This window comes from Pyrus communis, chromosome 8 (assembly GCF_041283825.1).
Source record: "Pyrus communis isolate YQ-2024b chromosome 8, ASM4128382v1, whole genome shotgun sequence".
Classification (NCBI taxonomy): Eukaryota; Viridiplantae; Streptophyta; class Magnoliopsida; order Rosales; family Rosaceae; genus Pyrus; species Pyrus communis.
Genome location: NC_142572.1, coordinates 1,517,352 through 1,538,313, shown reverse-complemented (window position 1 = coordinate 1,538,313; position 20,962 = coordinate 1,517,352). Strand labels below are relative to the sequence as shown.

The window sequence follows — 20,962 nt, the reverse complement described above, 5'->3', positions numbered from 1 at the left end:
AGTGAGCGTGTGGTGTGAACATACACGTAAAGCCTGGCCCTGACCTGGGCGAGTACTAACACTACTGTAATATACAATGAGCAAATAACCTAAAATATGATCATGCCACAGTAATTCAATAATTCTAGTCAATATAACACTATTATTGGTCGTAAATATAATTAAGGCATCCCTTTATGGTACACTTACCTGTGCATCCCGTAAGATTATAATGATTTCCTAATTCTCATCATTATGACATTTCTTATAAACATTAATTTAATTATGCCATCACATAGAAATTTTTTTATTAGATGTATATACGGAAACTATACAAATATATATATATATATATATATATATATATATATAAAGGAAAAAACTCACTCATAGATACTTGTGAGGTTGCAGCCGTTCGGACAAGAAAAACTAGAGTCTCCGATAGTAATCGCACCGAAGCATAATATTAGGTATCATTAGTAAAACTCAACTGAAATGATTAAATTTGGGAAAACGGAGCCGGATTTAGAATTAGAGCGTCGAAATATGCTAAGAACGATACCGGGCAAATTTCGTAAAAAGTCAACGGTCAACCAAAAAGTCAACCAAGATGCCGAGCCGGTGAACTATGTTAAAACTTCGAAATTTCACCAAATGGATGTCAAAAATGGACTCGAGATGTCGAAATTAGCCTAGGAGGGTTTCCGAGAAAATATCAAAAAAGTTAACATTAGGAATATTCGAGATATTCCAGGAATATTCTGAATTCTTTTTGGAAATGGGCGGGGCCAGATCCCGGGTTCAGATCCGAATCTGGGTTTTGGCCCAAGTAAAATAGGTGGCCGGAGAGGCCTGAAAATCGCCTGCAAGAATCGCGGCTCTCGCTAGAAAATTGAGAATTAGTTTCCCCGAGTTGGTTATGCATTCAAACATCACTAAAAATTCTCAAATTTGGCCTAATTGTACTCCAAAACAAGATCTATGAAGTTCTTGAGGGTTTTTGAACCTTACCTTCGTCAAGAACGGAAGAGTAAGTGGTGCTGGTTCGACCTGGGGGAGAAAACGTCGAAGGTGGTGCCGGCTTGGGTCATCGAGTAGTGCAGCTCACCGGAGTTGGGGAAGGCCAGAGTCGTCAGTGTCTGTGTTTGCAGAGATGGACAGAGAGCTAAGGGAGTCCGAGATAGTGAAGGGAGAAAGGGAAGTCGGGAGAAGAGAGAGATCCTAATATTTTTTTGGGATGAGTGACACGTGGCAAGAAAGGAGATGAGAGTTTGGTTGTGGTATAGGTCCCCCGGCCTAAAAAATATATTAAAATAATAAAAATATCCTACCGAAAAATAGTAAAATAACAATATAATAATATAATATTTATGAGAAATATATAAAATATAAAATAGTAATTTTTACAAAAGTATTTTCCAGATTCGTAGTTCTATAAAACCTCCATCGTAGCTCCGATTTCTATTCTGCTTGTGCCTATGCCTTCGTACCGTCGAGTACTTCGAGAATATGGTAGAATAATAGCTCATACACGTCAGGAAATGATGGTCAAAGAAAGTCAACAATCTTGCCTCTATGGCATTTTCGTCAATTAATTCACTCTTTTAAAATTGATAAAATCGCAAAATTAGGGACGGGTTGTTACAAATTGAACTGTAGTTGCAAAAACAGAAATAGAAATGCATATGTTGAAAAAGAAAATCATTTTTGCATATTATGAGGTTATAATACTGCTTAAGATTCTAGGGACAGATGTAGTCAAGGGGATGGCAAATTATTAATTAGAAAATAAAACGATCGAATTCGAAACACGGCCGGCCTTTAGATTTCAGCAACTCTCAGAGAAAATTTTCCAATTTTTGGTTGCCATATAATTGTTTCTCGCTGCGATAGTTATCAACTCTCTGATTATGTAATGACCCATTTTCATTTACTTAATACCAAGACCAAAACCTATTTATGAATAATACTTGCATTCCCTATTAGGGAAATGCACAAAACTCATCATTGCGAATAACATATTTTCACCGTATACATTTTTAATCAAAACCGTTCAAACTTAATTTTCATTTGAAAATCATTTTTACCGAAAATCAATAAAATGAGAGATCGTTTTGGTGGTTTTGATACGTTTACTGTACCAAAAATCACATACCAATTACCATACTAAACTTTTCGTGTATCAAAATTTGGCATAACAAATGAATTGATTGGCATGGTTCGGTTCAAACTATTTTATTTAAGCGCGAATCTTTTTTTCTTTTCTTAAAGTACAATTAACTGATTATTTTTTAGGCCAAATCTGATGGTTGGATTTGACTGCAGTTGCAAAAACAGAAATAGAAATGCATATGTTGAAAAAGAAAATCAATTTTGCATGTTATGAATTTCTAGCCAATATAGGTTTTGCCCAATTGCTCTTTGGAACGAGATTATAATACTTCTTAAGATTCCAGGGACAGATGTAGTAAGGTGGATGACAAATTATTGTGTTATTTGTTTCTTAAAAAACAATCTTAGCTTTACAACACATTTTTATACTAAAAAAAATACGAGTTGATATTGTTATACCCGAAAACAAAAATTAAAATATATTGTCATACCAAAAAAAAAAAAAAGAAAAGAAATTTGTAAAATTAAAATGAATTACATGCTTACAAGCCACAGATTTAACTAATAAAAAACTTCATGCCGGAGGAGAATAGTATTGCCTAATGGTGTATGCAGTCTGCACTATGGTGAGAATCAGAAGGATACTTGCTACAGCCCAGGAGGTGGCTTTCCATGGATCTGACCAATAGTTACGCTTGAATATTTCTCGCCACCTCCTCGATGCAGTTTGGTGTTTCTTCACTCGAGTACAGAGTCCATCATAGTAGAAATAAGTAAGCACCGTGTCGCAGTAAAGCTTGCTGAAGAACTCAGAACCATTTTCAGCGCTCAGCCAGTTACCTATAATTCCCATGTCGCAGAGAAATTTAATATCGTTGCTAGAACCGAGGAGGTTATCCATCAGAACGGCATACGATGTGATTTTATGCGAACGACCATAACAGCACTGCTCCAAGGCGATCAGGTTCCTGAATATCGATTCAGTTAACTCTCCAATATCTAGATGCGGAATCATAATAACCCCATTCTCGCATTCTATGTTCATTATGCTGTTACATTCATCGGAGCTCATTTTGAATCTAATGCCGGCCTCAGAAAGGGCAGTTGCTGAAGCTATCAGTTGTATCTTTGCATCGTGGAAAGGTTTCTCATCTTGATAGCGTTCAGTGAACGAGAAAACTATGGAAGTTCTTATGAGATCGAGAATGTGGAGCACACTTTCATCCTCTTTGTAATTATTTCCTCTTAGATGATCCAGATACCACCGGCAGTTATGGGACAGTTGTGGTTGTGAGCTGAGCGCGGTGAGGATGAGTACCGAGAGGCAGGGCTCAGGGTTCTGGTAATACTTCACGGTGAGCTCATATATGTACTTGAGGACAAGCCAAGGAATCTGATTTTCTAAGAGCAAAAGGTCATGGCATATGTACTGGAACATGCAATCCATGTTGAATAATGGGTCATTAATGTCCCTCTGTTCCTTATTCACAAACTTCCTAAATATTTGTACTAGGAAGCAACCATCAAGTATCATCATGTGGATAAACTCCATTTTCATCAGAGGATCAAACGGATGAGCATAAAAATCACGAGCTTTTCTCTCAAACTCAGCCATGGCTTGTACTTTCGTGTGAACTAAAATGTAATCGATGAGTTTATTGATCGATGCTTCTAACTTCATATCCCTGTCGTGTGACCTATCCATGTGTAAGAGGAGGTCACGCAAATACTCGTATTTCAGATTTTCCATAGCTTGAAATTGTAGATTGCCTCGTGGATGATAGGGTCCGATTGAGACAATGTCAGGTGTGTATGCCAGTACGTTATGTCTGCGGAGAACTTCAGGAACTCTGAAGATGCACCTGGGAAGCTTTGGCGTCGAGGTGTTCTTCGACGCTTCAAGTAAAATGTCTATGTCCATAGCGATTACTTATGATTCCAATCCAATTAATTTGTTCGTGGTCCTGAAACGCTGTAAACAAATCAAGTTAACTGTAGAATTAAGGAGATTAACATGACATTCTTCCGAACATAATGATATAAAACTGAAAATACTTCCAACTAATGTATCTGAAAATTGAATACAAAGCGAAGAAGGATTAGAGAGATACAGTTTGCGCCTTGAGCTTGAGGGCAGTTGTACCTTGAACCGGGAAGTTGAACATGACTTGGTTTTATTTCTTTACTAGCAATAGTGCCCGCGCGTTGTTGCGGGTCTTAAAACTACTGAACGTAAAAGAAGAAAACAGGCAGTACAAACTTGTAATGGATAGTTTGTAATTAACAGGTTTTTAGTATGTTCATGCTATTTAAACACAGAAAATATAATATGAAAAAGAAGCAGAGTGTTGACAGAAAGTGATACACTAAAATTTCAACACAGTCAACTATTACAAATATATAAATTAACAAAATGCAAATCAAAACTAACCAATTCAATTAGATAATATTGCAGATTTCATAGGTATTTGGTAAGGTGTAAGCTTAAGGCATTAAATTTATGCAAACTTGTTAAGTATGTGCGTAATCTATCATAAATCAAATGTAAACAAAATATGGAAAAATAAATAAGTAAATGTGCTTTAAAATCAGTTCACAAAAAGGGAAATTAGCATGCCATCACAACTTTTCAAACCGCTATTTTATTTCTTAGGTCTCACCTTCAAGTGTTCTAAAATCGTGGAAGGTGTTGCATATGTCCTTTACTGTGCAAAAAAGAAACCTGCAAAACAAACAGCCAAATGAAGCCTGTAATCATAAATTTTAGAAGCATCAGAACCATAATAACTTGCTGTTTCATACACCTTAATTCCTTTAAGGAAATAAACTTTGAAAGAAATGGAGCAACTCGAAAACAGCAACAAATATTTCTAACGAAAAACCTCTTTGTTTACCAGCATAGAATATATATTAAGGTATACCTTACAACATTTGGTTATCGGCAGTAGAAACACAAAACACTCTTCAGCAAAAAGCATTTAAGCAGCTAGAAGAGTCATTCTAATCCATGTAATGTGAGACTTAAACTTTTTAATGCCTATTTCCAATATGTATAAATTATTTTACTTTATATGATCAAATTTTAATCTAATTTAATCAAAAAATTCTAATCTAATTTGATATAATATATATGTCCCCAAGGATTGATCATATTACCAATTATCAAATCACATTCTCTGTTTCTCTCTCTAACATTTTTCTACTCAGTTTCCAACTCATTTCAAACTTATTCAAAAGGCCAACTCAGTCTACTTATCTACATGCTGCTGGGTTTTCCTGTGCGAGCTTAAGGCAGCTAGCTTACCACCAAAATCCCAACACAACTCTCTCTCTCTCTCTCTCTCAACATTTTCCACTCAGTTTCCAATTCATTCAAATGCAAAGGAAAGCTGAATCTGCATGCAGTAGCTAAAGCTCAAATCTTTACCAAGTAATTTTCTCCTTCTTCATACTAAAGTATGAAGCTTTACCCTTTCAATTTCTTCTTCTTCTTCTCATTTCTTCCCAAAAAATACAAATCCATTTAATCCAACAATTATCAATTCATCTGCAAACTGGAAAAAAGCAGGAGGACAAAAAACGTACCCAAAATATAACAGCAGCATCACAGGTGCTAGCAAATCTCAGATTTATTAATTGAGCAACCAAAACACAAAGTACTCTTTTAGCCGGGAAAGCCCCAACAAAGCACCACAACTGACAGCAAAACAAAATCTACAAAACTGTAAACCTGGAAATTCACAAATGTCCATGCTTAAACATCAAGTTAATAAGTAACAATCTACTAACATTGATTAATTAGCATTCAAGAACTCCTCCCAGATGAAAATACAAATGAAAATTGGAGATTGCCCAGATGAGGAAGTTATCAAAGAACAGTAACCCAGAAATTAAAATCGGAAAAAGCTGAAAACTTTGTGAGATTTGATCGAGACAGAGTGATCAGAGTTCATACCATTTTCAAGAGAGAAAAAAGAAATAGAAGTCACAGCTGCTGCAACTGTTTGCTGTGCGGAGACCAGAAATATGCAAAGGCTGGAGAAGGAAAAAAGGGAGTGCGAGAGAGAGAGAGAGAAAGAGAGATGGAAATCAGAAAAACAAAAAGCAGAGAAGTCGAGCAGGAAAGATGATCGACAGGTGTGGACAATGGGCAAAATCGCCATTTTTCTGTGCAAAAGTGGGGAAAAGTAACATTAAGAGCATCATTTTGGGGGCATTTTCGTCCAGACATTATAGATGAACAGTAACCCAAAACTGGGCTTTAGTATATAAAAAAAAAAAAAAAATTATTTATTTTTATTTTCTCGCAAAATTCAGTTTGCAACCAAAAGCTGCATGGCCTTTTTTTTGGGTCAACACATCATGTGGACTTAAAAGTAAAATGCTTTCTTTTTTTGGACTTTTTTTTTTTATTAAATCACAAAAGATCTTCTATTTTTTGACAACTCATCAGTTTGATCTTTTTATGTTTCAAACTCGGTCCTTTAATTATAGTTTTTGTCATCAAAATTCCGATCTGTAAACCACCAGCCACAATTCCTTACACAGATTCAAGCCCCACGCCCACCCCATGTATTAAGATGACAACTTAAAACCTTGACCATATCGCACCTCGCGGACAATGCTACACATGAACACCTGTGCTGAAGTTACCAATGCTCAACCGGTATTCAATCAGATTTCCCCAACCCTCGACCCACCCCAGATTATCCTATTCCCCATCGACTTTTTTTATTTAAATATTTGAAGACTTCTATGTTTTCACAAAACTCGTTCAGATTTATAAACTTACATTAATTACCCCCCCAACAAAAAAAAGATTTTAATTCATTTTCACAAAAACCCTTCAAGGACAAGTTTACCCTCATTGCTAATTAATTATAAATAAATAGAAAAAATCAAATTTATTACAGTTATTAGATTAGAAAAAGTCAAACATGTTGACTAAGTAGAAACCATGTTGGATGGCGGCCAACTTGGCCACTTTCGGCTAAGAAAGAAAAGGGGAGACATCAAGGGGACAATCCTTGCTGAAGCTATCAATTGTATATTTGCATCGTGGAAAGGTTTCTCATAGCGTTCAGTGAATAAGGAAACTATGGAAGTTCTTATGAGATCGAGAATGTGGAGCACACTTTCATCCTCTTTGTAGTTATTTCCTCGTAGATGATCCAGAAACCACCGGCAGTTATGGGACAGTTGTGGTTGTGAGCTGAGCTTGGTGAGGATGAGTACCGAGAGGCAGGGCTCAGGGTTCTGGTAATACTTCACGGTGAGCTCATATATGTACTGGAGGACAAACCAAGGAATCTGATTTTCTAAGAGCAAAAGGTCATGGCATATGTACTGGAACATGCAATCCATGTTGAATACAGGGTCATTAATGTCCCTCTGTTCCTTATTCACAAACTTCCTAAATATTTGTACTAGGAAGCAACCATCAAGTATCATCATGTGGAGAAACTCCATTTTCATCAGAGTTTCAAACGGATGCGCATAAAAGTCTTCATATCCCTGTCGTGTGACCTATCCATGTGTAAGAGGAGGTCACGCAAATACTCGTATTTCAGATTTTCCATTGCTTGAAATTGTACATTGTCTCGTGGATGATAGGGTCCGATTGAGACAATGTCAGGTGCGTATGCCAGTACGTTATGTCTGCGGAGAACTTCAGGAACTCTGAAGATGCACCTGGGAAGCTTTGGCGTCGAGGTGTCCTTCGACGCTTCAAGTAAAATGTCTATGTCCATAGCGATTACTTATGATTCCAATCTAATTAATTTGTTCGTGGTCCTGAAACGCTGAAAACAAATCAAGTTAACTGTAGAATTAAGGAGATTAACATGACATTCTTCCGATATGTAAACCACCAGCAGACCCACCCCCTTCCCCAACCAATAATACCCCATGTATTAAGAAGACCACTTAAAACCTTGACCATATCCCACCTCGCGGACAATGCTGCACATGAACGCCTGTGCTGAAGTTACCCATGCTCAATTGGTTTTCAATCACATTTCCCCGACCCTCTCTCTCTCACTCTCCCTCCTCTCCGGCTGTCCTGCCATCGACCCACCCCAGATTTTCCCGTTCCCCACCGACCCCTTTTATTTAAATCTTTAAGGTAACTATTTTTAAGAATTTTTTTTCTTTATTCCACGTGGCATCGTTTGATTAGTTTTGTGGATCACACACAAGTGTAAAATCTGCACACTAACGGAAGTGGATGTCAGGAACAATTTTGATGACCAAAGGAATAGTTAAAAAACCAAACAGATGAGTTGTCAAATGATTAGTTTGTTTACTTTTTGCATTTCGACTCGATCATCCATTTTACCATTTTACGTAAAAACCCACAGAGACCAGTAAACCTAAAGGGGTAATTACACAAACATCCTTTGAAGATTTCTATGTTTTCACAAAACCCGTTTAGATTTATAAACTTGCATTAACATCTCCTAAGATTTTAATTCATTTTCACATAAACCCTTCAAGGACAAATTTACCCTCGTTGCTAATTACTTAAACTTTTTTTTATAAATAAATAGAAAATGTCAAATTAATATTTTAACTTAAACATAAAAAAAAAAAAGGGAAAAGAAGGCTACAATTCTTCTATGCAAACTATCACTACCAAAAATTACCATTTGCCCGACGCACCAAATTTCGTTGGGAAAGTTACTTTATTTCACGAAGTAAAAAAATTTGGGGTGGGCAAAAAGTGATCAAGGTTTTGGTTTTTTCCAGAGACTTTGGGTGACGCAAAATTTACATAGGTAATGTTTTTGCAACAAAGGAAAAAATTGGTGCGTATTATGCCACCTTTTGCCCAACAGAAAAACAAGTATGTTGGCAGAAGTAACTTTGTTCGTCAAAATATTGGTCGGGCTAATATATGGGTCATCAAGCAAAGATCCACGATGACCTATCCTAAACCCTATCGACACCCCTTTGCTTGATGATATTGGCTACTGTGCCAACGAAATAAACCCAATTCATTAAAACAAGTCATGTGACCTTCTCCATTTCCTTTTCCTTCTCCTTTCTTCTTTCCCAACTCTCTTCTCTGCTCTATATTTTTGCTCTTTTTCTCACTCATGCCCATCTCACACCTGACTCATCACACATCTCACTCTCCCTCTCCCAATTAATTTAAGTTTTTTTGTTTAATTGTGTAATTAATTAATTAATTTTGTTAGTTGTAGCAGAAAATATTATTTTCTAGATGTCACGTTTGATATCTACACTGTTTCCTTGGCTGGCAAGCCATTTGGACAATTTTGCGACATCGACAATCGAAAGAGGTGTGGTAGCAGAAATTCGCCACCTTTTGTCTTGACCAATTTGTACCTACAAAACAATCAATACCTTGTGATTTTTTTCCACAGATGTCATCGTGGTGGATTGCCAGTGGCAGCTGCTCTGCCTTTGGTACCCAAGCGGTAGAGATGATGGATATTCCACTGGAAAGGACCAGCGGTAACTAGGTGGTTACTGCCGAGTCAACCACATCATAAGTTTCATCAGTTCAGAAGGCCCAATCTACCAAGCGTATCCACAGCCGAAGTCAATAGCCTGTTGACTCATGAAATGAGAGCCATTGTCCGCACCAAGTGCCTAATGAAAGCCCCTACATAGAAGAAGCTCACCTTAGAGGTGAAAAAGGCGATGATGATAGAGATCTCAGTAAGTGTGCTTTTATAAAATAAAATAAAAATAGTTTTTTATTAATTTTTTATTGTGTATTTTTAAACTAACATTTTTTTTTATCTATTTCAGGTCAACTTTGAGATCAACATAGAAGAGCTTGGTATGTCCGTGTACATAACCCAAGTGTCGATTGATCAGTTCAAGGAGTGGAAGTACAAGCTGCATAAATAGTACTAGACTTGTGCCTTTTTCTGCTGAAATTGACGGCAAATAAAGGTAACCCAAAAGCGAAGCAATACATCCATAACTTTGGTGCACAGCCCTTTACTTTTCGAGTCAAGGAACAGCGTGCGAAGAGTTCGCTTTTCCTGAAATGACTCATGGGGGGATACGCTGGACAATTATGGCAACCAAGTGGCTGACGACAATTATGTAAGTATTCCGTTCAAAAATTTTAATTTCAAATTTCAACACTTAAAAATTTTAAAATTTTGATTGATAATCTTAATTGGTTTGTTTGTTAGTTAGGTTTTTTTTTTAATTTTTTTAATTTTTTTAATTTTTTTAATTTTTTTACATAAGGAACGGCTAACGCCTGATCCAGATGTGTCTTTACAGTTGTTGATGGATGGGGTTGGGCAGCGAAAAGGTCGAGAGATCTGCGACCTAGGAGAGGGTTAGGTTCAGGACCTCGAGGGATCTTCTTCATCTACCTCTCAACCTACAGGCATTACAACTTCTAGACTGCAGTAGTTGGAGATGGAGTTAGAGTCGATGCACCAACGAGCTGAAGCTTGGGAAGCAGCTGAGCGCCAATGGGAGGATGACTTTCGTAGTGCACGTGAGAGATGGTGCAGGCAATGGTAGCCTCTAGCATTCGCCTCCCCGATCCTCCGAGCGACCTTTAGCCGCCATCCCAGTAGTCACCCCATGAGTAGTTAGTTTAGGATATTTTACATACATTTGTTCGAATATTTCAATTTTAATCTAATTAAATAATTTTTTATATTATGATTTCTTTTGAGATTAATATAATTAAAACATTAATTTATTTCAATCATATATAATTAAAAGCCACAACAGCAGATCGTACATGGTTGAATATCAAGTGGAATAGATCATAGATATGGTGTCCACATATGACACATATGAGTTCATTTTATTTAGTGGCCGTTTGAAAAACATTTTGTTTTTATTTTTTAGTTTTCACAAAACAAATTTTCAGTTTTTAAGAAATTGAAAACAAAAAATGAAAACGATCAAACAATCAGCAACACTTGCTTGTAAACTCAGGGACTAAGCTAAACAAGGATCTGTTCTAACTAATTTGCAGCAACACGTTTCATTTGAAACTAAGACTGAAAAATAATCAACATTTAGCAACTTATCATAATGATTAAGCTACAGAAAGTTCTTGAGTTTCATTGTCATAGACTTACAAGTTCGATTGGGTCCTCAGAAACGCAAACCAGGCAGCAGATCACGGAACCTCGAGCTCGCTTGGAATGTGCTGAACTACCATAATCATTCTCGGCGAAGGTTGTTTGGGCTTTTGAGTTTCCTCTACTGCTTTGCTCAAGTTTTGACATTATTATAGTACTGATTGACTAGGGAGACCTTGCGATTACGAGTCATGGATTCATGAGAGACACGAGTCACGACTTTGCTTTTAATTTATTTCTTTAACTATCCTTACCTACCAATACTATCCTAAACGTAAATTTCATATCCAAATGTTGATCGACTCATTGTTCAGTTGAATTTTCAGTTGTGGCTCCCATGCCAATACCAGCTTTCATCTTCCATTCAACTAAAAATAATGTTAGGGTTTTTTTTTTTTTTTTAACTTGTGATACTTGCAAAGTCCATAATGCTGGCACGAGTTCATAACTTCATGTCCAGTTGCCAAAATTGACTTCATGTCCAGTTGCCAAAATTGACCAAAGAAGGTTAGATTGAGTAGGAAGGAGCTGTTTTGGACTTCGATTGGATGATCTTGCTATAGCCGACTATACTATAATTACCTTATTTCTCTTGCAAGTATTCTAACTGTTTTTAACCCTCTTTACGTGTATGGTAAAAATCCTATCAGTGGGTTCAGCTGATGGCACATATTAATTTCTTTGAAGTTGTGTGGGCTAGGCTATGTTAATAAATATAATTGTTAGGGGTATGGCTAGCATTTTAAAAAAAAAAAAATGTTTCTTGGGCTGGACTTCGGGTATTTTTGTATTTTTCATTTCTTGAAATATTTAAAAAAAGGAATGTGGTTGATGCTTCCTTTCCTTTATTAGCATAAGGCGGCGCGGGACGTTCGCGGAGTCTGCGCCTTCCTAAATATCCATTTGAAAAGTCTTCCAGTAAACCGACGACTAGAGTCTGACCGTTCTAATAAGGCGAGATGGAGACCCTGATTTGGACCCTCGTGAGTTTCTTGAAATATTGTCTATGTTTTTCTCTTGGGCTCCCTATTTATTCAAGAAACCGTAGACTAATCTGAAAAGGTTCGATCATTCGACCGAATAAAAAAAAAAAAAGTCCATCTTCGTTGGTCATGGAAAGCCTACCAGAAAATGAGGTCATGACAGAGGAGTTGTCTGTCCAACTACTAACCGATGATGAGCAAGAGCAACGCATGGAGATGGGGGTTAGTGATCAGGGTGAGGGTGAGGGTGAAGGTGAAGGTAGTGAACGGATCAGCCTTTTCGACAGGTCTCAAAACGAAATCATGAAGCTCATTTTTGCAGTTAATTACCGTGTTCCTGATGAGGGCCATGCCAGCTTTGATGTTCATGCTATTTTCTCGACTAGTCAGAAAATCATTAAGGATTCGACCAAGATCATACACAATATTATTGAGCAGGTATTTATACTGCTGCTTCTTAAGAACTTTAAGCAGTAAGAAAATAGTGCTCATTTAGCTCTTCTTCTTCTTCTTCTTCTTCTTCTTCTTTTTTTTTTCTTTTTTTTTTTTTTTTAATAATATTGATAATGTGGAGGTGGGTACTCGACAACTCTTTTTTTTTCCTTCTTTTTATATTTGTTCCTTACGACTGTTTTTTGTTTCTTCCCGTTCTAACTGTTATGTTACGAGAATTATACCATCGACAAACTTCTAATTGCAAACTTGAAAACTTGACTCGATTTATTGATCAGCGGTACCCCAAAAATAGCCAAAATGTTACATCAATCCAGGATTGCTTGATTTGTGAAAAAAAATTTAAAAAAAAATCAGATCAAATGTTTAAAGAAGTGCACCAGTAATGTCTGAGTTTTTAAGTATTAATTAGATATTAGTTGAAACACCCAAAGATGATTACCACTTTTGCATGTCTTGTCGCAGGGCAGCGGATTTAATGATGTTGAAACACCCAAAGCCAGCTCCAGCTTCTGCACTCTTATTAACTCCTTCGGCTGCAAGGTCATCATATTAACTGAATACTATTTTCTTTTTGTTCTTAATTTGGTAATCCTTTTGGTAATTACTGGTGAAAATGAAAATGTTGTTTAATTTTTGTTTAAGACATTATATTGTCATTATCAAATATCTTTGATTGAAGTGTGATGTTAAATTAATTAGATTTTTTTTAGTTTATTTTTTTAGCACTTTTAATCGTAGCTTCATTGATGCACCTTCCAATGGAAAAGTGTTTTATCCAAAGATTAAAATCCTATTGTCCCGTTTTATGTTGTTAACAACACTATGATGCAATTTCAGATGTCGTGTAAGAGTCCAGGTAACGAAAATGCATTTGAATCACGTACGGAAGAAATACTTACAAAACTATCAAGTTATCCATGTGAAGTACATGTAGTCTTGGCCCTGGCCGTTTTTGCTTTGGAATATGAAGAATGTTCCGGCCAACTTTCCAAGAAATCGACATCGCTGAAACGCCAAGATGCAGTAGTTGAGCTTAACAATCTGGTCAATCAAGCATTACAAGTGATTGAGCACATCCTTGAGTTGGAGAGACTAATTTCTGGTGATCGAGACAGTGAACCAAAATTGGCGAGGGTAATTATGGATACCCCATTTTATGCCTACTGGTCAATCATAACTCTTGTAGCTTGCGCAACTGAGCTCTCTCTTCTTACCAGTGATGAGTAAGTTCTAGTACTAATTTTTCTATTAAGATTTGATAAAAGAAAACAAAAACAATTCTTCTTGCCAACTACGTATACGCGCGCGTGTGTACATATATAATAACTAAAAGGGTTCTTTTGTTAAAATCTATATTTGACAGTGTTTTTGTGATGTAATTTCTAAGAACAAGGAATGAAGAACAACACAGAGAATTTCAGAGAGAATTGCGGGAGCTCTGCAAGATATTTTCATTGATTCAAACATTGGATGTTTGTACAATCTTCTTCTACTTCACTACAAAACAAAGACAACTAGCTAAAAGCAATTTAAGCCCTTCAATTAGGAAACTAATATGGTGCATGCAATAGCAGTTGGACTTTAAATTTAAAACTGGCAGATTTCTTGCAATCCAAACTTTCGGGGACATCAAGTCAAATTTGCTATAATCCAAATTTAAAACTGGCAGATTTCTTGCAGTTCAAACGTCTTTAATGTTTGGTATATTCTAAATTTGCTATTTATATCTGACTATCATTTGATTTGCTCTTAAATTATTTCAGGGACATTAAGTCATATGATCTATCCCATTTTTCTCACAAAATGGGCTTCATCCTCAACAAGTTTGAGGGACAGCTTACAATCTGCCAACAAGAAAAAGGTCGGTTGTGGATGCATGATATGACTCCCGAGGGACAATATATATTGCATTTGCCATTAGTCCAATATTGTTGAATTTTTTTTTTTTCTCTTCTAATTAATACAGAGGAGGTAAGGGCCAAGAAAGAGCTTTGGAAACTTGTATGCACTGCCCCTCCTAAAATTACCGAGGTTTTCCAAAGGCTGGTTCTTTTCAAGCATAAAGCGTATCCGCAGCCTCCCATCATCAGTGTTAATCCCACTAACAAGGAGGTTTGGTCCCTTAGCACATTGATTTTCTTCGTATCTGTATTACTACTCAGAAACTTATTTAATTGTAGTTATCTTCTTTGATCTATTTTTCACGTACAGGTTTTTAACATCAATGTGCTAGAGGGGAAGTGGGTGTTATTTTACATTTCAAGCCTGGACAATGTTTCTGATCAAGATATTTCATGTCTCAAAGAAGTGTACGAGGGAATCGAAAAGCATAACAAGTGTGTGATTGTGTGGATCCCTGTCGTTGAGGACTGGACGGGAGGAGGAAAAGAGCAGTTTAAGGAGTGGAGGTCTAAGATGCCATGGTACGCGGTGCAATATTTTTCGCGCACGGTGATTGGGTACCTTGAGCAGCGGTGGAACTTCAAAGGTAATCCCATGGTGGTGGTGATGAACCGGAAAGGAACGGTGGCAATCGGAAACATAATCGACTTGATTCGGACACAAGCAACGGAGGCAATCGCTTTGCTTAACGTTGAAATACAAAAAGAAATACGTGGGTTACTAGTGGACCATTTAATTCAATAGGAAGATCACATAAAATTATGTTGGCAATGCTAAATCTAATGATTTTGTTTCTCCTTTTTATAATTATCTTAACCAGGGGAGGAGGAGGAGCACTCTGCCTGGTTTGGAACGACTGCTGCGGCAATCGCTTTGCTTTTCGCTGAAATACCAGAAGCACGTGGGTTACTAGTGGACCATTTAATTCAATAGGAAGAGCACATAAAATTATGTTGGCAATGCTAAATCTAATGATTTTGTTTCTCCTTTTTATAATTATTTTAACCAGGGGAGTGCCGTGCCAAAGGCTTGTCTCGAACGCTTGCTGAAGCTGTGGTGGTGTTGAAGAGTTTAACTCGTCCTCAGCCATTCACTAATACTGATGCGACGCCTGTCCTTCTTGATGGTTCTAACAAGCAGGTTTGCTCTCATTCTATATTAACAGTCTAACTACGATTTGGCATTAAAAATTATCAAATTATCCAGCTGGTCGGATTTGGCGTTAAAAGTTAAAGAATCTCGTCACAATTTATTCATTAACTGTGCTGGAATTTTCTTTCAAACAGGTTAATATCGACAATGAGCTGAAGTGGAAGGATATGTTTTTGTTACTCTCCGATGTAGGCATTGAAGATTGTTACATTTCATATCTGAAACCAGTTTATGAGGGAATAAGAAGATACCCATCGTATCGGATTGTCTGGGTTCCCGTTGTGGAGCAGTGGAACCAAGACAAAGAAAAACAACTTGAGATGTCGAGGTTGAAGATGCCGTGGTACACATTGAAGTGTTTTCCAACCAAACCAGGCATCAAGTACATGAAAGAGAAGTGGAATTACAAGGGTAAGCCTGCGGTGGTGGTGATGACCAGTGCAGGTATGGTGAAAAATAAAAATGCTTTCCCCTTGATTAAGAAAAATGGAATGGACGCCTTTCCTTTCTTTAAATGAGTTATATAATATCATTACTACGGCGGCTGCACCGCATGCCGGTAAACTGTGCAGCTGCCTATTACTCCTAAATAAGGAGCAGCTTTATTGTATCTACTATTTAGATCACGTCCACCCGCATGATGTAACCTGTGCTTATTAATATTTGTGAACTTACATCTTGATATTTGTTTGGATAATCGGAATCATTAATCTGAAACGAATGTTTAGCTTTCATTCAATCGCTTTAATTGCTTGGATAATATGCATGAGATCACATGAACTTCTTGTTGGTATTATTGTAATAATTGATTGATATATATCATGCAGTTAAACTGAAAGGGATCGATATATATATGAGTCATGTGGTTTATATGGGCTTGCGTCGTGATGAATGGAAACGTAGAATTCAACCACTTACGTAGAATTGATGGGTGTTAATTCACATAAGGACGAGTAGTATAAGCATATTATATACGGGATGTGTGAGGTCTATGTATTTTGAACTACGAATTAACGAGGATAGAGGTGTGGAATGAGGAATGCATTTATTAACATATGTTAACATACTTGGGTGACACACCCCGATCAAGATCAGGGCATGTTGGCCGTCACGTGGAAGTGACGTAACCATGTGCACAGTGCGGAAACTAATAAAATAATAATAAAAGTACGAAATATTTAAAAACCAGCTTTACACAAAGTAAGAACATACATGTGCAAGCGTAAGTGTGAAAAACAAAGTTCAGAGCTTGAAGACCTAATGCAGTCCAGGAGAAATAACACTATAAAAACACACCCAAAGGTGGTCCTATACTGATGGTAATCTGTCAGATATGCCGGGGAAATCCTTTGGGGAGCCACCAAAAGTGCTAGCCAACTAGAACCTGGAGTGGCGCAAAACAAAAAGTGTGAGTGGGCAAAAACAAAGCTTTTCAAAAACCATTTCATAAACAAGGTTCTAATCCCTCGCCGTAAAACCTGTATACTTTCCAGAAAAATAGAATATGCATATATATAAGTCATGCTCGGAAATATGCCATGCCAAATGCCTCGAATAAATGCAAGTGCTCAGGAAAATGTCAAAATCAATGCCATGAATCTGTCAGCCGGAGTCACCTAACGTGACCTGTACGGTTGAATCTAGAGCTCAGATCTCCATCTCACTAACTGTACCTGCACACGAGTCGGAACCCCTAAAGTGGTCTGTACGACAGGACTGGGTGTATAATAAGTACGCTCGAGTGCTACGATCACATGAAGGCTGAGCGAATAATCGCGAGTCACCTACGAGTCGGAACCACCTAAAGTAGTCTGTACAACAGGTCTGTGCACCTAACTTGGATCTAAGATGAGCGTGTGGTGCGGGAGGTGAACATCACGTGAAGGACTGTGCCTAACTCTGGGCGGGAGCACTAACACTGGGGGTGCAGGTTTTGAGCTCTCTATGCATCTCAAATCACTACTGAACATGAATATAACCATAACTTACCTGGCACTTACCTGTGCGTCCGCAGCACCAACATACAGATATATATATGCTACTAATAATGCATAAACAAACGGCAAACATAATGCATGGCATATAAACATTTCGTGCACAACATTATTTATGATTTTAAGGTTATGATATGTAGTTTACCGATTGGTGTACCTGATCTGAAATGTCTCAGGGTATTAGATGCAAGCACATGTGAGAAGTTGTACAGGAATCTCGTTGTCTACCTGAGTAGGTGTACTCAATTTTTAGTTGGGGAGCTATTATCGTTCAATGGGGATCTTGTGCAAAAGTTCTGCCTTGTAACCATGGCTGAGTGTGTCAAGTCATCAATAAAAGATACAATCTTCAAGGTAGCCTATGTTTTGATTTTATAGTTGTGATTCATAAAAAATTTCATGCATGTATCTAATCAGTAACTGTCTTTTGTTAATACAGTTTGCCCGTACGATGTGTTCATCTTTGTTCTTGTCTCGAGATGACAGATTCACGCTCTCTCGCATCTTATTTTGCTTGTTGGACTCCCTTGTCCACGAATGTGAGGTAACACTGAGTTTTAAATGTATATTTTAAGATTAAAGAATGTGGTTTGACTAAGATGTAATCATCAGTGCCCATGTCAATGTTTAGTTTCAAGGTATTCACTTGAAGGCTGAGCCAGTTTGTATTAGAAATGTTGACCTCTATTTCAACTAAATGGCAGAAATATGATTGCATGTTTTTATTTGTAATTCTTGAACTTCGAGATACCATACAATGATTAAGCTAAAAAGGTTGCCATATCTTCTGGATTCAAAGTGCTTTGCCCCTTTTGAAAATGTATGATGTCTTGGGAATTAGACATCGGATCATGCAGATTTTTTATATGTTGTATCTACTTGGTATGTTTTATTCCTCTGATTTGATTACCATTGTTTTGTTAAGACAGAGCATACTTGGTTTCTTAATTGTATTACAATGCTTTTTTTTTTTTTTGGGTCAACATCGCATTACAATGTTATAGTGAAATTTCCATTTCATATGCATAGACTTTTAGTACATTATATTGTCTCTTTTACTGAGTTACATCTTGATGTAAACTTTTTATTTATTTGAGCACCTCATAACAAATGTTGCCTTGAACCTTATATACAATTTCTTTCCTTTTGGAGGTGATGCTATGTTCGTTTGAACCATTTGGAGATAATTACTTATGGAATTGAATTAGTCAGCTGCTCATTGCATTTCTGTAAACTTTTGGCAGGCTAAAGTGGAAAATACAGGAAAAGAGTTTATTGAAATTATTGCTTATTGTGCCAAGAAATGTCAAACTACAAACCCAAACCTTTGCGGTATTGTTGGATCCCATTTAAATAAATTAGCAGGTGATTTCCATCAGGTGTCTTATTTATGTAGTTTGCTCATAAAAATTTCAGTAAACTGGCACTCGTTTACAGTATTTGCATTTTGTGTTGTAATTTAAAATACAGCCTTTTTTGTGCAGGTTGGAGCACCTTTTCATTTGATTCTGAGGGTTTATGCCACTGGATTGCACTTTATTGATCGCAGTATGAAGTCAAAAATTAGTCATCTTCAATCATTTGAAGGTGCAGTTAGAGTTTTGTTTGATGATGGGGACGCAATGAATCGTTTGTCCGATTTGCTTGGTTCATGGAGAAGTTTTTTCCAATTTGACTGCAGACGACCCTTTGTTATCCAATTCACAGTTGAGTTCGGACAATGGGGAATACTTGATTCAAATGCAGGACAGAAAGAACTATCTTCTGTCTTATTTTAATGCATTGAAATTCTTATGCCGGCCGCTTACAGAGGTAGTAAATTCAGGAAGGAAACAGATTATTACAAATAATGAAGCTGCTTCTGTTTCTACTGAATTGTGCCATATCCAGGGTACATTCCATCAGTTTTGTTTTCTTTCTCTGCAAATGTGAGTCAACGATAAGCTTCAGTGTTTTCATTTCTTTGAGTATTATGTACTCATGACTGAAGTTGCCTGGTCTTCTTAATCCACAATTTCTTCAGTCTTTTCCCTAAATACCATCTCACAAGATCACAGTCAGTTGATGTTATAAGATGTATCTGAAATATGTTTGTGCCTAGGTGCAGATGTACATATGACGTGGATAGAGATGGATTTGATGGAAACAGCACCCTTGATGTTGCTCTGGCTGCTTTTACCCTCGCCATCATAACAAAGCTGAACATGCAGGTTGTCATTCTTATGATATAATACTGAAATGGTCCGAGTTATTTGTTTTCTCATAAGTGAAATATTTATTTCTTATGACTCTTGTACAGCACAATCTTTATATGTGCAAACTAGGTAATTTGCTTGCCTTTTTCTTGTTTCACAAGAGTGCAAATACTTGAAAATATCATCACCGGTGCTTGGATTCAACCTCATGGTCTAAAGCATCCATATGTCTCTCTGTACAATACCGGGATACATTTGTACCAAAACAAGGAGCTAAAAGAGGTATTCTTTTACAGAATGATATATCTATGACTGGATGGCATATGATGTAAATGAGAAGCATTATTTTTAGTCTAAAGTAATGTTGGGTTCTATTATATTCTACTTGTTTTCTTCATTGTACTAGGCTCTGTAAGTGCTCTTATGTCTTGAATAAATTCTTGCCACACATCCATTCTAAACATTGAACCATTTCTAGTTTGAAGTTGTATTTTCTACAACCATTTTATACCATTAGCTTTAGTAGTTTAGTTTGCTTCTATATTTCATCAGAACTATTTTGTTTTTAGTTCCAAAAATGATTCCCGCTGCATGGTTTGAGGTCCCATGTTAGATAGTTTTGGTCTTTTTTTTTTCTTTTACATTGTGTTTGGTAATTATAGGTAGTAGAAATATAGAAAGCTAGAAGGATTTAATCAATTTACAACAGATGTGATAGAAATATAGGATCACTCCTTACTATAATTCAAGCTTCTAGTTGATTATCTGCATATGTACTTTCATTTGAACTCGATAGATTTGCAGACAAGGCACTGCTTTATCTCTCATTTACTGAACTTTTTATTTTTATAAGTTAGCTTTATATACATCTAGGCTCTTGCTTTGTTGAAATATGTTTCACTTTTGTCCTAATTAAACCAGATTCAAGGAAATTTTCTGTTATTTTTTAATGTTTCTTTTTGTTCCTGTAATATCACTTTGTACGGGAAACTTTTTTATTTCAATCTTATAGGATAGGAATGCAGCTGTTTGATTGTTCTGTGTATTTCTGTTTGGATGTTGTAGTTGTATCTGGCTCATTTATTGGTGTAGGCAGG

At 36.8% G+C, this 20,962-nt stretch overlaps 3 protein-coding genes and 1 pseudogene across 17 annotated transcripts in view; 2 read left to right on the top strand and 2 right to left on the bottom strand.

Annotated features, from left to right (window-relative positions):
• Positions 1–16,410, top strand: part of LOC137718488 (protein SIEVE ELEMENT OCCLUSION A) — a 28,025-nt gene extending 11,615 nt beyond the window's left edge. Inside the window, exons 1-9 of one of the 2 annotated variants that reach the window (XM_068458051.2) lie at positions 12,164–12,604; positions 13,085–13,162; positions 13,460–13,845; positions 14,386–14,483; positions 14,589–14,734; positions 14,834–15,236; positions 15,345–15,425; positions 15,534–15,664; positions 15,811–16,410. In XM_068458051.2, the coding sequence (XP_068314152.1) occupies positions 12,296–12,604; positions 13,085–13,162; positions 13,460–13,845; positions 14,386–14,483; positions 14,589–14,734; positions 14,834–15,236; positions 15,345–15,425; positions 15,534–15,664; positions 15,811–16,194 (2,016 nt within the window). In that variant the 5' untranslated portion in view covers positions 12,164–12,295 and the 3' untranslated portion in view covers positions 16,195–16,410. Of the gene's footprint in view, positions 1–12,163; positions 12,605–13,084; positions 13,163–13,459; positions 13,846–14,385; positions 14,484–14,588; positions 14,735–14,833; positions 15,237–15,344; positions 15,426–15,533; positions 15,665–15,810 lie in introns of those variants that run through there. The other variant, XM_088698459.1, reaches the window with a different exon arrangement.
• Positions 2,496–6,260, bottom strand: LOC148694575 (UPF0481 protein At3g47200-like). Of its 10 annotated transcripts, none has more exons than XM_088698461.1 (5): positions 6,047–6,180; positions 5,677–5,821; positions 4,752–4,813; positions 4,203–4,317; positions 2,496–4,063 (listed from the first exon to the last, which is right to left on the bottom strand). In XM_088698461.1, the coding sequence occupies exon 5, from the start codon at positions 4,010–4,012 to the stop codon at positions 2,666–2,668; it is 1,347 nt and encodes a 448-aa protein (XP_088554587.1). In that variant the 5' UTR covers positions 4,013–4,063; positions 4,203–4,317; positions 4,752–4,813; positions 5,677–5,821; positions 6,047–6,180; the 3' UTR covers positions 2,496–2,665. The 10 variants fall into 10 exon arrangements, with proteins under 10 accessions (XP_088554587.1, XP_088554588.1, XP_088554590.1 ...); XM_088698462.1 differs by having other exon boundaries at positions 4,203–4,314; XM_088698464.1 differs by lacking the exon at positions 4,203–4,317 and having other exon boundaries at positions 6,047–6,197.
• On the bottom strand, positions 7,036–11,469 carry LOC148694574 (uncharacterized; annotated as a pseudogene). The gene is made up of 2 exons (XR_015965614.1): positions 11,181–11,469; positions 7,036–7,892 (listed from the first exon to the last, which is right to left on the bottom strand). The product of XR_015965614.1 is annotated as an uncharacterized LOC148694574 (transcript).
• Positions 16,411–17,791: 1,381 nt separating the features above from the next.
• On the top strand, positions 17,792–20,151 carry LOC148694573 (separase-like). 4 transcript variants are annotated; one of them, XM_088698473.1, is made up of 7 exons: positions 17,792–18,024; positions 18,110–18,214; positions 18,915–19,035; positions 19,155–19,257; positions 19,352–19,598; positions 19,778–19,880; positions 20,027–20,151. In XM_088698473.1, exons 1-4 carry the CDS (start codon positions 17,800–17,802, stop codon positions 19,211–19,213), a joined length of 510 nt encoding a protein of 169 aa, XP_088554599.1. In that variant the 5' UTR covers positions 17,792–17,799; the 3' UTR covers positions 19,214–19,257; positions 19,352–19,598; positions 19,778–19,880; positions 20,027–20,151. The 4 variants fall into 4 exon arrangements, with proteins under 4 accessions (XP_088554599.1, XP_088554600.1, XP_088554597.1 ...); XM_088698474.1 differs by having other exon boundaries at positions 19,772–19,880; XM_088698471.1 differs by having other exon boundaries at positions 19,155–19,598.
• The last annotated feature ends 811 nt before the right edge of the window (positions 20,152–20,962 follow it).